Here is an 18828-nt window from a genome sequence, read left to right as displayed (position 1 = left end):
TGCATAGTTCTGTCCCATACTCACATATATTGGATTGTCTTTTACTGTATGAAACCCTGCTTCAGAGATTGATCAGTTCATTTTTCTTAAATCTGTAACGCATACATTGTATATTCACTGATCCAACACTGAGACATGCTTTTTCTCTCATACTGGAGAAAATATCCTCAGCAACTCCATTGAAATGCTTTGTGCAATGCTTAGTGAAATACTTAATGAAATGGTGAAATGCTTAGTGTAAAATTAATGTAAGTGTGATTTTCTCTTTGCGTTGGTATATTCTTGCAACCAGCAAAACTCACAAAGATGTTTTCTCTGTCTTCTTTTTCTGCTGTCTCTCCTAATTACACGAAGTCATGGAGTGTGGTCCATGATTTCTTGTTGGAGACAGAGAGTTTGAGAAACTTGGGTAACAGCTTAGCAAACAGAGGTTTGAAAGCCTTGTGAATTGAGAGGCACCTTTGAAACTGGCTTTCACAGATAAGTGGCACATCTACAATACTTTTGCAGCTACTGATGGTCTAATGACTTGAATTGCATACTTTTTATTCAAGCCAGATGACAAGGAATGTATGGGGAATATTTTAAGATTTCAGAAACATATGTCACGGAAGGCTATGTACAGATTCATAAATCAGCAAGAAAATTAATTTTAATTTTTCAGTGATTGCCTGGTTTTCTCCTGTTCATTGACTGCAAGTGTAAAATTCCTTTAAGTTCTGCCTTTTGGAAGGTCCACATCAAGGGCTCTTTGCTTCTGTACATCTCCTAAAATATAAGTCTGAATACTCCTCTGCCACCCAGATTAACTCCTAGAATAACAGAACTAATTATTCCTTCAACTTACTCTTCCTGAATTAATTATGATGGGTAAATACGTCTTTTCTCATTTCTGTTTCTTTTGGACTCTGATTTTTTTAAGTTCAAATGAACCTGAAAATTCAATTAAATCCATTCTAAACCATACCATTTTTCTATGTGTAGGCAAAAATCACCAAGGTTGAACCTTGGCATGTCTTTTGGATCATTGCATGAGCTTCATCTTGGTTTCAACTTCCTCAGATATTTAACCTAACCTTTCAAATAAAACACATTTAAAGATATCTGTTTTGTCAATTTCTATTTTCAGAATTTATTTTCATTAAAACACTTCCCAATTGGTCATTCTTTATATAGCAATACGACGAAAATGTGTAAAAATCGATTTGAGTATTAAGTGTCTTTGGTTAGAGTTGTACAAAGCTCATGCACAAATTGTCACATAATTTAATACTTGCTGCATGGAGGAGCAAAAATTTCTAGCTGCATTTCACTGAATAATATTTTTCAAATGTTAAATACTAAGGAAAATAGATTTTACTATAAGGAGTCAATAATCCATTTGAATTCCTATGGCCTCTCACATGATGTGATCATTTACAGTGTCAATAGGTAAAACACTGCCACTCAGATTTCGCTCTGCATAAGCTACAAAATAGTAGAGAATCTGAGCCTAAGTTTAGGTCACACATATGCATTCTAAAAACGTACAGCAGAACATAGGATGGCTCTCAGAATTGCATTAGAATTAGTAACCATCCTTGATGCCATCTGCTTCCAAGCATATTAGAATTTGGCACCTTATGCTGAAAAGATGTTTAAACTTAGCCAGCAAGTCCTGCCTGCCTTACTCAACAGTGAGCCATAAAACCCTATTGTTGCTACAAAACTATCCATGCAAGTTAGGCAACCAGGATTCAGCCTAAATCGTATTCTCCAGACTCATAGATTCGGAGCAGAAGCTGTAGATACTGTACTGGAGAATGTAAAGCTCCAAGTAAAAGTAAAGTACAGTCCCAATGGGCTAAATTGTTACCCAAGAAGGATAAGGTTTAATATAGTTCCCATTCCATTTTTATTTTGTTTATTGATCCTAATCATTCTGAATTTTCCTGAATTCACTGAAAACTACTACTCTGTCTGAAAATGCAATTCAGGATTCAGATTTAGTTTTTTTTCCACCTCTTCCAATTCCAATAATATTAATTGAATTAGCATAACAGAATTTTGACAGAAGAGAATTCACAGTAATTCACCCATGGTGAAATTTATTTTCTTTGGAAGATAATGCAATTGAGAATATAAATTATTTCATGTGTTAAATTAATTTATGCTAGTTGCCTATCACTTAAAAATTATCATCACTGTGGCCATTATATGCTGAAAGGTATTACAGTAAAAATGACAATTTAGGATTTTAAATTCATTTGAGTGTACTCAATTGAATTCCATTCTAAATTTGCCTATTTGATAGCAAAAGCAGCAGGGCAGGAGCTGTGTCTTCCACCCACCACCCAAACTCCAGCCAAGCCCTTCTCACCTGAAATGCCAGCAATCCAGATTTTGCAGGCAGGTACAGGTTCACAGGGACTCCTCAGGAACTTCATTGTTTTCAGAAAGTGACCTCAGTAACATCCCTGTGGTCGTCTTTAAAAAACAGCAGGCTTTTGAGCCTAACTCAGCTGACAAAATCTGTATTACTGCTACAGATGCCTGGCAGATAAAGGCATCAGGCTGAGAGGAACAAAACACTCTCACAGACCCGTGGTCCAGAGGGCCCAGCTCGATGTCCCGTGCTCCCCAGTCCTCAGGAAGCTGAGGAAAAGCCAGAGAGGCAGCAGGCGAGACATGACGCAGGAGACAAGGCCCAATGTCACCTCCGAGTCCCTCACAGGAGAAGGCCATAGCCTTTCTCCAGAGCGGGGCTGAAGCGGGGGCACAGCCACCTCAGCCCTCAGAGGCAGCCTGTCAGCGGGGGACAACAGCAGGTGAACATCAGCTTGAGCCCAATGCACCTTGGAAAGCCGGTAAGCTGGTCACGGTGAACGGCAGGGCTGCATCCTGCGCCTGGCCCCTCACTCTCTGCCAGCCCCGGGGCCCTCGCCCACCCTCACCCCCCCTGGGGCTGCCATAGCCAGGCAGGGGGCACGACACAAAGGGAGGGGGGCCTGTGGGCCACGTCGTACACCCAGGAATAGGGGTGGCATCTACCTATCCACCTGTGTAGCTTCTTTAAAATAATATTAAATAATGACAACAATAATAATAACAACAACAACAATAACATTCTCCCTGAAGAGGTCTGATCTCATGAGAGGATTCAGGGCTGGGTTTGCCTGTGAGGACAGAGAGCTTTGCCACTGTTACTTTGCGGAAAGGCACCTAAGAGCTGAAGAAGGGTTTAAGGTATATCTTTCTCCTCAGCGTTTCTCCCATATTTATTTACTCAGAAAGGCACTGCTCAACTCAGAACGGCAGTGCTCAGGTTGCTGCCATGGTGAAAACTTCTCCTCCTGTGAGTGCCGGGCAGGCGCGGGGCCTGGGGGTCTGTGCAGCCCAACCCCATGCCGCCAGCCGGCCTGCACCCCCGCCCACAGCTGTAGTGCCTCAGCCTCGCTTAATCACATGTGACTAATTACCATTTCATGGGTTAGCACTTTTGACCTCCAACCCAGCACTGGACTTGTGGGGAAACAATTTTATCGTGTTACTGTTAAGGCAAGTTAGCTACAGCCAGTCCTACTATCTGCTGAGCTACTCCAAACAGTTTCACAGATTCTCAGTTGTCTAAGTGACTTCATCTTGACTAAAAGTCTACATAATATAATCAAGGAGGTGCAAAAGTATTTCATTTCAAACCACATACGTATTTTGAAGCAATATTTTCTGCTTTTTCTGATGTAGATTTTAGTTGTCTTTTTTTCTCTCTTTTTCTTCACTTTTATTATGCTGAAAACCAGACAATGGTCGCAATGTCAAAGGTAAAGTATACATCTAGACTGTACTTTCCAGTGTTTCAAACAGCCACACTTTTTGGCATGTTACTTTGCCTGCTGTATGAAATGTTCAAATGCAACATTCTCATGCTGACCTCTCTAGGGCCAAATGCATTATTTAAATTATATTTTTCATGTAGTTTTTCCCTTAACTGTTGTCTCAAAGCACTAACTACCAATCCCTGGAAAAAGTGAAGGCATAATTAAACGGTCATTTGACTTAATTATCTGTTAATTCAAAAAAGGAAGGGAGGGAGATAGAACATATCATAGTTATTTAACTCAGTGCTGTTGTCCTTAAGCAGGCAAAACTTCTATTGAAGCTACCAGAAGTTTTACCTGTGAAAGGATGTATATTCAGGCAGGGCCGCTACCTATCTATTGTTATAAGGTGCTTAGTTTTCAGTTAACTATCTCAAAAATAAAATAATTGGTAATGAGGAGCCTTGTGGAAGTATCTTCACTTATTCCTCTTTTGTCTCCTTAAAAATAGTTTCACGTTCCTGGATGGCAGGGGGTATGGTTTCAAGCTTCCTGTAGTATTAAAATGTGCATGCATGAACTTCATTGCTGATTTCATGTTTAATTAATATTTAGTGCAATTACAAAAATTGTTTTTATTCACCAGCACTGAGCTACATCTTTTAGAAGCAATTTGAACATAATTCTTTAGTGAATTCCTCCATTTCTAGAAAACAATTACAACAGTGTTCAGTTTAATTTCAGTATTTGTAGCTATGTCTGAAAACTGGTTTGTGACTTCATGCATGATGCAAAAAGTGTGTGTACCTGGTAAAGTCTCCTCTCTAAACTGCATGCACTGCATGACCTAGATTCTGTAAAGCAATTTGTGGAGTACGAAATCATTGCATTTGCTTCATGTATATGTTGGCAAAATCTTGGGGGAAAAAAATGCAGTCTCTGTACTATAAAACAACTTTTATAAATGTGTTTACTGCTGGTGAAAGATGATGGATTGACAGCTCAGGAGAGTGAAAACATTTCTCAATGCATTGCGTAAGCAGAGGCAATGGAATCCTACCATAAAATGGGGAGATCAAACTTAAAGTATCTCCTTTCTAGGGTAGGCAGAAGCATGTCATTCTCCCTGCTTACTCAGTTCTTGTCTGCTCTGCTGAAACTGTCAATCAGGGTGCCAATTAGTGTCAATTGTGATTGTGATTTGTTATGGCCCTCTTTTTCTGCTTTGTGCTATGAGAGTATAGCAAAGGTCCACTAGCTGTCAAGTATCAGCTCAATTGCTGCCAGCCTGGGCTGTACTTAAGCTAGTGATGTCTTTCAATTAATTACCATTATCAATAAGGTACATATATACCTTTCACCACTTTCTAAAGCAAAAGAATGTGGATAAAAAAAGGAAGGATTTATTCTCTTGTGCAAAGTTAAGTCTAATATCACACACTAGGGCATCAGTCTTAGCGAAAGAAAGAGTAATTCCCTTTGCAATAGAAGCAATAAAACATTTAAATCCCAGAAAGAAAAACTTCAATGTAATTTAAGCATTTATACAGTTACTATAAAAAAAAAAATCTTATCTACTATCTAATCATGGATTTGGCTAAGCTCCCTTAGTTTCCTCTTACCTTTGAGTTCCTTAGGTACCAAGAATCTTGTTTACCTGAAAAATGGCCCCAACTTGATACCCTGCTCATGTCTAAGTCTACTCAGTGTTCAAAAACTATTAATTGCTACAACAAAATAGGGAATTAGAGCTGAAAAACTGCGGTCTCACCATACGCATGTAATACATGCCAGCCAGATTAGCCACTTCACTGATTTGTGAGGAGATTATGAGCACTGATTTGTTTTGAACACCATTTTAATACTCTACTCAAGTACATGATGTGAAAGATCCTGAATGAGGAGATATTCAAGCACAATATTCCAATTCCTTGGTAGTGTCCTCAATACCAGGCTTTTCAGAATTCCTTGGGGGAGAAAGGTGGTGCTTTTTTCCTTTATCCAGTGAAGCTGTTCCACAAAGAATATGCTAGGTTCATTTGTCTAAGGAGAAAAAGGAGGACTGATTTTGTAGTTTAGTGGTTAGAGCACTCACAAATTTTTGTTTATCTTACATCAAATGATCTTTGGACAAAATACAGAAAGTCTTTAGAGCAGAACCACTGGATTGATCTCTCCTGGGGGAGCACTCGGACTGCTAGCCTACAGCACCATGCCCTCCTTTGTCATCTTGAATTCCTTTCTGCACAGTGGCACAATTTGAAATGGAATAGTAGAGGATTTCTGTCTCTGGCCCAGATTAACGTAAAATTAGCATGAATTTAGGAAGTCAGAAACATGTATAAATCCTTTTAAGCTAAGAAAGCAAATTAAAAATCTGGTTCTTCAGCACGCATTCTAAGCCAGGGAGGGAAGACCAGCCCTCGCTTAAAGAACTTTACCAAAACCAGTATAGAATTCAGCACTGCCTGAAGCATTTCCCTACAGCTATCTCCAGGCAGCTGGTTGCTTTGAATTTCAGTCATTCACACATTGCAAATACAATCCAGCTGCTCCGCTGCTGACTACAATTTACCCCATAGGCCTAATCCTGTCCCATTGGCTGTTCCTGAATTGTAGCACCCATTCTTGTTTCCCTCATAGGAAGACAAAAACCCCAAAAAACAGTAGAAGAAAAATCACATTGTTGCCCATAATGTAATTAGGATGCAGTATCATTCGCATGTGAATCTCAGAAATATCCTTCTAGCCACATTTTACATTGTTACTTGTTACTGACTGCAAGACTTGGATTCTTTCTTAAATCCATAACTGGATCTAGCTTTCTCTGTCTAAAGATCTTTATAGTTCTTTTTTCCAGTATTACTCTCAAAAGCAGTTTTTCCTTGCTGTGAATATTTTTGGCTTCTGGACCAACTATATGATCACAGTACAAAACAAGTATACTGATCAGTTACATTGCTTCTTGTTGAATAAAGAACTCTGGCCCATATTGAAAAGAATAATTATAATGGATATGTACCTCATGAAGTATACAAACTCTGTATTTTTTATCTATCATGATGCACTGAAGTAGTATAAGATGGTTTAAGTGTATATTAAATACTCCATTAATATTCTACATATGAGTATCCCTATTGTTTTCAATATTTTATTGGTAACGACAGTTGAAGAAATGCATTTTGTGAGTTTGTGATAGTTCAAAATTAAAGACTTTTAGGACAATGCTAGGTTAATATTTCCATTGATTAAATATGGAGTTACTTGATGAGTCAACAGAGGCAGAGCAGGGATCTACTCAATTTTCCATTTTACAAAAATGGTGTTCTTGAACTAACTATCGTGTAAACACGAGCAACCACACGGATGAGACAATAGAGCCTTTGCTCAGTCCAGACATTCTTATATAATTGTGTGTCCTTTTTCTGCTTTTATAAACAAATGAAAATGTAGTCTTTATATTAAGACAGAATTATAATGGAGCGTACCAGCATAACCAGTAACATGAAAACAAGTAAGGATGGATGAATTATGTACTTTGCAATCCATTGACTTAAAAAACCCATTTTTTTAAATCTAGATTTTTTTAAAAATGTAGATAATTTTTACTATTAACAAGTAGCATAGTGAAAAATGGTTTTTAACTACCCTTTTAACATATCCCACTTAAACATTAATGATAACTTATTTGTCTATATTTGCCAAATACTAAACATGTGTTCTGATTTTTCAGGGCCTTTTAATCATATCAAGTCAAGTCTGTTGGGATCCACATCGGATTCAAATCTCAACAAATACAGTGCAATCAACAAAATTCCTCAACTCACACTGAACTTTTCAGATATCAAAAGTGAAAAAAAATCTTCATCTCCTCCTTCTTCGGAGAAAGCAATTATTGCACCTAAGGTGAAAGACCGAACGCACAATGTAACAGAGAAGGTTACCCAGGTAAGGTAATACCCAATATTTTAGTTCCTTTGCAGTGCTGTGGAACCAGTTATCAGTGTATTCAATAGACTGTTACTCTTTTCATGAATGATTTGGATCTCTTCAAGACAATTTGAAGGGTTTCAGCCATTACTTGTTTTACCTCCAATTCAGTTGCACATGAGGTAGTTTACAACATTAGATGGTACTGCTAACAAACAAAACTTCTCAGCTCTCTATTTTTCAAAGAAAAAAAGCTGTACTATGCATCAAGTGCCCCAAATAAGTCCACTAATTTCAGTGATTCCTGTCAGTCATAAATGTTGGTTTCATTCTTTTTTCTTTTTCTCAGCTTTATGAATTGCTGATTAGGCATAACACAATAAAAATGGTAGGTGATTGTGACACTGGTATAGGTATCATAGCTACGTCTTGTAATTTCTGTTCCAGCTCTTTGGCTTTTCATAATGTTCTTTCCTGTGGGTATCTTTTCCATATGTGTATGTCAAAAGGCTGTTTAAACTCTTTAAATGAAAAGCAGATACCTTTGGACTGGATGCATGATATATTCTGTCATACTTGGGAATGAGGCATACAATTGAAACAAAACTGAAAACAATTCAAGACAGTATATTTCTTGACTCTAAGACAGACACAGTGCCCCCTGAAGGCAACAGAAATTTTCAGCTACATTCAGTATCATTATTACATTTGTGTTGTAATGATGTCATATGGAGATTGGCAAGGACATGCTACCAATATGCAACGTACTGAAAAAAAACTAAGACATGACAGTATCCCAAATAACTTTTATAGTCTTAGTAAGCAGCGGGTCAGCCTTTAAATGCCCATCGACTGACAGACTGAAAGAGCTTGGAAGTGCTTTGTATTAGAATGCAGATAGAGATTTTGTAAGGAAGGTCTTGCCAAGAGTAGTTTTTGACTTACTGCTGACCTGCCTTCCATAGACCAGGCTGCAGCGTCTCTACATTGGTACTATGCCAGATATTGTCCATGCTCCTCCTGCCTTTGACGGACATAAAAAGGAATGTATTGTACACCCTCCCAGAGAAGATAAAAGTTCTATCAGCTCTATCTTGAGATCAGTTAGTGCCTAAAAAGTAATTGGATTTTTATCTTTCATATATTTTGTCTTTGATAGCTAACTTGAATCTGCAACTATTGTACTTTCTTTCCTGGTCAGTTGTGAAAGATCTAATCTCTTCTGGATCCATTTTGATATTTTTTAAATTATTCAGAGTAATCATACATAGAAATATTTTCACAGGTAATATGGAAAAAAACCAAGTTACATTAAAAAAACTAATTTTTATAAGTTATGTAAGCATAAATCAAGCTTGATTGATTGATTTTTTCAAAATTCTGACTGGCTAACTAGTGCCAGAGAGACAAATTTCTATGTACTAATAACACTGTTACAGGGAAAAATTAAAAAAAAAAACACAACTATGTTTATTCTCCAAACAGCTTAGATATTATGAAAAGGTCCAAGAGAAATGGCTTAGATCAGCTAAACCTTCCAGGTACATTGATACTAACTAAATTCAAAATTAAATATGAAATGCTCTATAAAATCTTTACACTTCACTGTTGCGTGAAAAGGGGCCAAGCGGTTTTGGCAGAAGATAAACCCCCTTGCGTTCTAACACTCTTCACCGAGGTGGGAGGCTAGGTGCGGCTAGGTTTAAATTCTGAGTGATGCCCAATTCAGCACTATCAGTCCAATCGCGTTTAATATGTATTAAACTACTACGATTTGGATACACTAATAGTGGACTGCACCTTCAGTCTAGTCGTGCTCCTGAACTAGCACGGCCTCTCTCAAGTTTTGGTCGCGTTCAGTGAGAAAGCGAAACGACTAGCTACTTAAACAGTGCAGTTTATTTAAACAACAGATATACAGGTTCTTTAGGATTGCCGGTGATAAATACACTGTCTGCAAAGCACGTGCAAATAAAGATATTGCTAAGTATACAAACGCGTGACAAAATTATAAATGATACAGCCTGGCTATAAATGTAGGGTAGAGATTCTCTAGAGAAATTTCTAAGTCCCCGAGAAAGTGCTCGGTGTAATCGAAGTCTTACCCAAAGGCATCCCTATGGGGGGGAAGAGAGGCTCAGCCCGTCGACTGATCCCGGAAATCAGCAGTGGAATTCTTCGCGATGGTGTCTTCCCTGACATCCCCTCTCTCTTGGGCTATTTTTATATTATTTTTTTATCTTCAAAGTGGAGTTTGAGTGACTTTAGTCATACGTACTTTTATTATGATTAATGTATTCAAGGAGGAGTGTTCACACCTCGGGGGCGGATAGCCTCCGGGATGGAGGTGTGTTTTGGTACATTGTGGTGAGCAAAGTTCGCACAAAAGGACAGCATTTCATCAACATTTGACGAAATGTTGGCTCGGGTAGCGTGTAGGCCGCTTATCAGTTCCGTAGTACCGTCTCGTCCCCATATCTGCTATTCGTCACAAGGGAAGGCCACGGAACAAGCGCGTTCCGTTCCATCCCTCGTGTAGTTTCGCAAACAACCTTGTACAGGGAATCACAGATGTTGCATTCTTCATGTGCTAGCTGCGGCTGTATTCTACCTCAGAAGCCTCTTGATTTTATGACTTTCCTTAATGTGTGAACAATGCTGTATTTTTGTATTCTTGGCCAATTTAGTAATTATTCCACATTCACAAAAGACTTTCAATTTAATTTGACATTGGTTTATGTCCTTTCCTAGAACTATCTCAACCAATGTGCAGAGTACAATTTGTGTAGCAAACTTTGATAATATACCATTCATCATAATTGGAAAGAATTCCCCACAGCTGTTCCTTTTTCTCTTACTATATGCAGTTACCAATGTTTTTAGTTGCTGCTGCAGCCTAAACTCTAGGATTAGATACAAGAAGAAATTCCTAGGAGGTATAAATAAATGTAGATCTACCGAATTTGATGGTCAAAGATCTAGTTAGCTAGTTATTAATGAATTTTATTAGAAATAGACAATTAGAAGCTGAAAGTGGCTAGTTTTAGTCCTGTTTATGTTTCTAATCCCCAGGGATTTCATATGTTTTATAAGAATCAGCATTTCAAAGGTTCCACTGCATGACTGCCTGTAAATCCCTTTGTAAAACTTTTCATAGGCCCATAGATCCTTTTTGTATCTGCAGAATAGTGCAAAAGTGGTTTTGGAAAGTTTGAGCACAATGTTGAGAATAGAATATGGCAGAAACATCAGATGAGATAATTAGGATATGCTCGTGCTGGCACAGTCCTCTGATATGTAAATCTGTGAAATAGCATCAAAAATGTACAGAGGGCAATATGACATTTAATCTATGGAACAATACCATTAAAAGAGCAAATGAGTATCAAATGGCCATGATAAGTTAAAAGGTCACCCTTAATCAGTGGTGACATTCTGAAATAGTCTTCTAATAAAAGAAGTTAGGGCAAGAATTACAAATGTCATCAGACAGAGCCTGAGAAATGTGGTAAAGAGACAGATAACACAATGTGCTTTTCTGGGACTGAAGGACTTAGTGACATGGAGGGCCTCTTCCAGTCACATATTGCACCATTCAAACACCCGTCCATCTCTCTCTTTGTACTCCTTATTGTGTATCTCTCTCCTTTTTCTTTCCTCACCTTTGCGGAGAAATTTGGTCCTGCTGCTATAACCTGACATTTCTGCTACTGTGGCTCCTCTCACTGTGCAACTTAAAAATAGAGATATGGACTCTGGTATGCACCGCAGTAAGGTATCAGTGAACATCACAGTTCAATCACTGCACTGTGGATTCTCTCTCATGCATCAATAGTATCAAAACCAAATATCAGCATCACAGGACACAAGAACAAGCTATTCTTTCCAGAGGCAACAGCTGTGTGACTTCTATCATATCCACAAGCTGAAGAAGTAATTCAGGCAGCAAAGACAGTGAAAAAGGAGGGAATGGCACATAGCTACCTCAGGAGGGAGAAAGAATAATGAATAAAATAAAGAGTCATGGACATTGTGTTTAGAGGAAGTGATGCACTTTCAGAAAGCACCTGAAGAGGAGTGAGATGCTTTAGCAGTAAATTTAGTGGTATAAGTTAGGAGCAGATGGGAGAATAAAGTTTAGAAAATAATTTCAGAAGGAACAGAAGATGTTGTGGGATAGCGGTTGATACTTGGAGTGAAAAATATGAACTTTGAAATGCAGCTGGAGAAAACAAGATTTCACTTCACAATTTAATAAATTAATAAATAAAATCCTCAGTATCTTACCTTTTAAGTAATACAAATAAATGAATCTTCACAAAGACGTAGGTTATAAATTCTGTTGCAAAGATCCTTTCAATAGTGTCTTACTACTTAACAGGAGTGCTCATGACTTTATGTAGAGATGAAAATTGCCTTAAGATACAGCTTGCAGTGAAGTGCCGCACATGTGATGGTCTTGAATAACTAGATAGTCCAATCTCTTGGCCCTTCACCTGGGTCTTCGTTGATCAAAACTCCTCGTGTAATGCAGAGTAGCTTAATGTCTTCTGGATGCCTGTTTATGCATAACATTGACTTTTACTTAAAGGAGTAGCCTGATAGTAGCTGCCAGATAGCCCTTATTGAAGAATTGGCATTGTCATATCCCAATGTAGATATTTGTCACTAAAATTAAATTTACATTTCTATTTCACTCTACTACACATTTTTGTTTTTTTTTTTTAATGTTTCACATCATAATTTTCAGAGTTGTTAAGCTAGAATCTCTTCTAGAAGAGTCTCAACTTACTTTTTTTCATTATTCATTTTTTTGACAGTCTGTTCAGGGGGTCAGCCCAATTTCTGCCCTCTTTTGCACCAACAGGTTCAGTTGGGGTCCTGACACTGATTGTTAGAAAGAGACAAGTCTTCCCAGAGGCACAAAAAGTAGACTTTTATTAAAGAAAGCAGTGGGGCAAAAATTTGACATCTGTCCCTTAACATTTTTGATGCATTCATAAAGGGGACTTCTGGCCTTAAAATTACAGTGTGTAGAGGCACAACAGTAAGCAATTTTATCTTTTGTTTAAATACCTATTTATTTTGAATCTTTTACCACATCCAGTTCCCACTGATGTATGACTCCAAAGCTGTGAACTCTTGTTGTGAACAGACTCCGAGCAGCCTTCCAGTACCTAAAGGGGGCTTACAGGAAAGATGGGGAGGGACTCTTTATCAGAGAGTGTAATGATAGGACGCAGGGTAACGATTTCAAACTTAAAGATTTAGATTGGATATTAGGAAGACATTTTTTACTGTAAAGGTGGTGAGGCACTCGAACAGGTTACCCAGGAATGTTGTGGATGCCCCATCCCTGGAAGCGTTCAAGGCCAGGCTGGATAAGGCATTGAGCAACCTGGTCTAGTGGGAGATGTCCCTGCCCATGGCAGGGGAGTTGGAACTAGATGATCTTTAAGGTCCCTTCCAACCCAGACCATTCTGTGATTCTATGATTCTATGGTTCTATGAAGATTAGAATAGTCAGTACCTATGCTTATTTTCAAAGAAAAGTGAGAATTACTGAGTAACCATAAATTAACACTGGCAACAAACAATAGCTGGCCCAGTTAATAAATTTATAAATTACTAGTGTCTTTATTGTGTTGTTTAAGAAAAACAATGTTCAGAAATTATTGATTCCCTTGAACTTCATCAGTCTGTTGAGATATAGCATGTGGTTGAAGACCCAATATGTATCTGTTATTTATGATTCATCTCAATAACTGACTTACAGAAAGGTAAAACTCTATGATCTTTAAACTTTTTTCAAATAATGCTTTTCAAAACAGTTTCATTATCCACCCACCTGTAGGAAATGTATATACCCAAACTGGTTATATGGCTGATCAAATGATAAATATATACCTTGACAGGCTACACAGTTGATTGTAAGATTGTAATCTGATTTGCAGACATGCTGAACACCCACAGCTCTTCTGAAAGTGGAGCTCTCAGTGAAGGGGGGGGGTGTCACCTATGAAGTGATAGACCTTGCAGTTTCACTGCATGTTTTTGTAATCTGGCCAGACTCTATTCTGTCAGCCCCAAAAGATTAAGAAATAAGTAATAATATCCCCCAAGGCTAGTCTCAGCTGTTGATATAAAAAGAACTATTATATGATCATGACTTCAAACTGACCTTCAGGTTTTCAGGCTAAAAGAAGACTAGCAGCATCTAGGACAAAGAAGGGCAATATAAGACCTAAAAATAAAACAAATTATTGATCTATATATTTTCAGCAGTCTGATTCAGCTGACATACTGTGCTGTTTACAACATCATGCAATAATTCACACACAAACAACAGGCTGTTCATTCTGGAACGCAAGCTGACATAAAGCAGAAAATTCTGAATTAAGGGGAAACAATTTTGATATGTCTTCCAATTACACATCACAGCATACATGTAATAATGAAACTGGGGGGTAAGCAGAAACAGCATTCCTTAGTTACTGTATGGAAAGTTTAAATTACTGGTTTCTGCTGAAGTAAGAATCATCTTTTTCTTATTATTTTCTATTCCAGTTCTCAATGATCAATTGACAGAGCTTATACAGGAATTATTCCCTTTGTTTACAATCACACTTAGTATCCTCATACAAGAAAATTTCATCTTTTATTGTCATTATATAACTAGGCTTCATAATTACTATAGATATAGTCATAGAAATAGTATAAATGTGTAATTTCATTATCATTTAGAAGGTGTGACACACTGTGTGTGAAAAGAAAAGTAGAGAACATCATGGTTATTGCAAAACCAGTAAAAATACCCCAGTCTCAGGGTAGTCTTTTATACCTGTGCAAAGATATAACCAAAGCTGGGTAGTAGGCTCTTTTGTACTTTTTGAAAAAGTAGCTACACAAAGTCCACAGAAGTAGAAAAGAAACCCCGCTGTTTTGATCAGTTTCAGAAGAAAACATATCATTTTAATTGAAATTACTTGCTATTGCATCAACTAATAAAATGGCCAATATAGTTACAGATTCACAGCAATTGTGAAAGATAAAATGTTCCTTCCTTCCAGTAGAGCCGCTTCTCTTTGTGACAGCTGAATAGGCTAAGGCGTCTGAACTGCTGCAGTGTTTTGAGAAGATTTCACAACATATGGTAGAAATGGAGCAGTCGGAAAGCCCAGCTGCTTTGAAACATGTAACCTGAATGCATCCTTAATTAGTCCATGTCCTTCCCCCAAGATCTACTCCTCTGAAAAAGGGATTGCCTGATTTTGCAGAGTTGGGAAAAAGTATCCAGTATCTTCTATGAATTACACTTTCAAGTAATCAATGTTTTGTGTGATCTCTCTGTTGTTACTGCCTTAAGTGTAGTCGGTGATCTGTTCTGTGATGCTAACATGGAATGGAGCATATGATTTTTTTTAATACTAGATTGCTTTCCAAGGCAACGTTCTTCTTTTGATGCTAATAAGTGGGGGAAAATAGGCGGACACAGGCTTTCAGGCTGTAATGCAGTTTGTTCTGAAAAGAATTAATTTGATGAATATGTTGAGGGTATAAGAACTAATGCCCCACAAAGCAAGTAAAACTGATCAAAAGCCAAGGTGTAGGCAGGCTTAGGCAAACCTCATTTCTCTAGACTAGAGCTCTAAACCCCCAAGCTCCCATTTCATGGTGGACTGACCTTGGAAGTTTCTAAAATTTCTAGGTTACTCAGTTGAAACCAAGAGTTTTGAACCCCACCAGGACTGTTCCACCTTGAACTGAAAGTAGTCAAGGCCCTGCTTAGCCCCTGTCAAGCTCCACTGAGATCAACAGAACTGGCAGAGTCCTCTGATCCAGTTGGCATGCACAGCCCGAAATCATACCTTTCACACATGCAGTTAGAGTCGCCTTAAAACAGCCATGAAAGGAGTCACAGCTTCTCTTTCATGTAACCTTAGAACCATACAAAAATGTAGTGTGGAAGAGACCTCTAGAGGCCACCTAGCCCAACCTCCTACTCAAAACAGCTTAAGTTAGATCAGAATCAGGTGGTTACCATGTTAACTCAGGAAACGGTTTCTATGTTTAGGTCAGCATAAGCATATATTTTCCCAGAAAAAAATCAGCCAGTGATAGACTGCAATAGCAGCTGGTGTGCAGAAAGAAGGAGGGAGGAGGGCAGAAAGCCATGGATCTCATGGGCTAGAAAGAGCTGTCATTTTACAAGGAACATTGCTGGTTTAGCTAACATTTAGGTTACTCACTTAGAAAGAGGCAGTCCTGGGTTGTAGTCCCAGAGTATTTTGCCTGTTACTTATCTTACGTAAATGTCCATCTGTTAAAAAATCCACAGAAATAACCCTGGGCACCAGGGACTCAGACTCAGGACTCCCTGTCTGTCTGTGTGCCCTTACCCTCAAATGGTCTGGATTCTGAACTCCATTCTAGTGCCATACACCTCGCTTGTATGCACTGTAGTACCATTGTTGGATCTAGCCACAAAATGCCATAACCTGGGCAGGCAATATTTAGCATTTACCTGAAATTACATATTCATCCCTTTTAAGAGTCATTTTCATCAGACAAATAATGCAGGTATGTTCAGCTAACAATGTAATATTCATTTCTTGCAAGTAATGAGTTTCCCTTTCAGCTAATACACGAAGCGGAGAACTGGTGGGTAATTTGAAAGATTAATTTTTTCAGTGAAATAGTTATGTTCACACACATCACTAATGAGAGAAATTGATGAATAAACTAAATGCGAGAGGAGAAAGTTCCTGCAATTTGAAGCTAGTAAGGTTATGATATAACTGGTGATAATTATAAAGCAGTTATCTTCTGCTACTGGTTAGAAACCAGGTGACCTTAAGCATATAAAGGAGAAACAGCAGCAAGGCTATTTTTTTGGCTTGGGCAGGGTGTAGGAGAGAAGCATGTGGATTGGTTGGTTTTGAGGTATTGGCAGCTGAGGAAAATATTTTATGGTTAGGGTTTGTTAGAGTTTGGAATTTTTTTCATAGGTTTAGAAATAGTAAAGAAAAAACAAAGAAGACCATTAAGCTCAGTCAGCACAGTATGTTGTATGATGAATTCTGAATGCCCTTAAAATTAAGAAGCAAAAGGAGAAGGTCAATCTTCTGTTATCTGTCATGTGTTAGAACTTGGATAATGCTTTCAGCTTGTAACTGGCAACAGGATCAATAGGGAAGTGTGTACCCAGAATAGTTCAGAGATAATGCTTTTCAAACAAAAAAAGGAGGAACACTCCTTAAATTATATTGAAATACCAATAAAATCACAGTAAGGAAAAAATCAGGAACCAGCTGCATGCAACAAAAATCAAAAAGTCATTGAATCCCAAATATTACGTTTATGAAATAACTAATCAGCGTGGTAACATGTAGTTGCAAAGCATTTATTGAGCTGTATGGGTGGTATAGGTGATACTGAGCATAAAATTAATAAACATAGCACAAGAAAAATCTCTAGAAAATATTTACTAAAAGTGGCTAGTTCAGGCCATCTAGAGTGTAGAAATATACTATTAAATTCAAATCTATCTGAAATAAAGTACCTAAATTGCATGAATATTTAGTTGATATTCATAGTACATAGAGAACTGAAAGAATGTCTTCTTCCTGATACCAGGGTGGCCTTGTATTAGATTTATCTTAGGTAAGTCTGTTTTTCTTTGACAGTTTAATAAATCTTTCATTGTAGCACATGATGGAATTGTCTTTCAGGTATTTTAGGTGTATTTTCCAGCATAAGTATTTTATTCAAAGACTTGCCAATTTGACATTAAGTTGTTGCATCTTTTTAAATATGAAAATTGCAGTAACTACTTTTAATTTAATATCTTGGAAGCGGGCATAAGAAGGTATGTTCAGCTCCAGACAGCCTATTCAGAATACTACTACTAATCAATAAGGAACGTTTATTAAGTACGAAGAAAAGTTCTTCATCTCACAGCTCTGCATTTTTTTTCTAATCTAAGTATCCATCTTCTTTGAAAATGTTCCACTTCCTAAATGAATTCTATTAATTATGGAGAAACCTACTCTCTTGAAACAGAAGAACTGCTGTATGGTGTGGTCTCACATCTGTACCAATCTGTTCTGTTCAGAGAAGTTTAGTTTCACTAGGTTTGTGGGTGGGTTAACAATGGAAGACTATAACTGACTATAATGGAAGGAGAGAAGACCTTTTGCTGCAGCTTAGTCTCTAATAATGTTAGTTGCTGAGTTTGGAAGTGAGCAAGAAGTTAGTGCCTTCGGCTCATGGTCATCCTGTAGAACTTGTTAGAGGCCATCTAATTTATTTTGATGAATTTTGTTAGGGTAGCTCACAGACTGCACCCTCCTTCCAGGTGTTCAAACAAAGTTTGAAAAAGAATTTTGCATAGGATAATAATTTCCAGATATATTAAGCTGTCTATTTTCTCTCTTCTTTACGCCTATAGTACCAAGTAAGCTAAGGAAACTGGAATAGTGAATTACCCATTCTGCAGTTTACACAGCGTGATAAATTAGTCAATATATCTACAAACCAAAGAACACTAACATTAAAGCTTACCGTCAAGCTTCTATCCTAGGCATTTTTTTCACTGAATTGAGCTTTTGATGCCTGCAATCATACATGTCATCAGCAATAGTACAAAAAAGATTCCCATATCTCCCTGGTTAAATCCATAAATAAAAGGTCCTGTTCTCTCCTGACCGTGAGCTTCATTAAGCATAACACAGGTGAGGCAGAGCTTCTCAAGGAGTTATTTTTGCCTCACTGATACTGTGCTATCTTAACATTTTTGTTAGAGTACCAGAGTATCTAGTGAGGAATCATCATGAAGGTCCTATCATGTCTTGCCACAATTCCCCAAAACCAAAATATGTTTTTACCTTGGAAAAAAAAAAAGAAAAATGTCTAATGTAAGATCCAGCTACTGACCGAAGAAAGGCAAGTTTGTCTGCTCAGTTCTCCATGGTCATCACCCTTTTTCTTTGCCTAATGAATATGAATTGAATTAATAGCTCCAGAAATCTGGATCATGCTTTATATGTTGGTTTTGCTAGTGAAATGTGATTTGTATCATCACATTGTGTGCACACATATA

The 18828-nt window shown here is 37.8% G+C and overlaps 1 protein-coding gene across 6 annotated transcripts in view; it reads left to right on the top strand.

The window, feature by feature from the left end:
* Nucleotides 1-18828, top strand: part of KCNH7 (potassium voltage-gated channel subfamily H member 7) — a 239617-nt gene that overhangs the window by 159048 nt on the left and 61741 nt on the right. For 3 of the 6 annotated variants that reach the window (XM_063341902.1, XM_063341899.1, XM_063341905.1), the window contains 3 exons: nucleotides 3780-3800; nucleotides 4309-4332; nucleotides 7531-7745. In XM_063341902.1, the coding sequence (XP_063197972.1) occupies nucleotides 3780-3800; nucleotides 4309-4332; nucleotides 7531-7745 (260 nt within the window). The remainder of the gene's footprint in view (nucleotides 1-3779; nucleotides 3801-4308; nucleotides 4333-7530; nucleotides 7746-18828) is intronic. The other 3 variants (XM_063341900.1, XM_063341901.1, XM_063341904.1) reach the window with 3 other exon arrangements.

This window comes from Chroicocephalus ridibundus, chromosome 7 (genome assembly GCF_963924245.1).
Source record: "Chroicocephalus ridibundus chromosome 7, bChrRid1.1, whole genome shotgun sequence".
Lineage (NCBI taxonomy): Eukaryota > Metazoa > Chordata > Aves > Charadriiformes > Laridae > Chroicocephalus > Chroicocephalus ridibundus.
The sequence above is the reverse complement of the archived record's forward strand: the minus strand, read 5'-3'. Positions and strand labels throughout refer to the sequence as shown.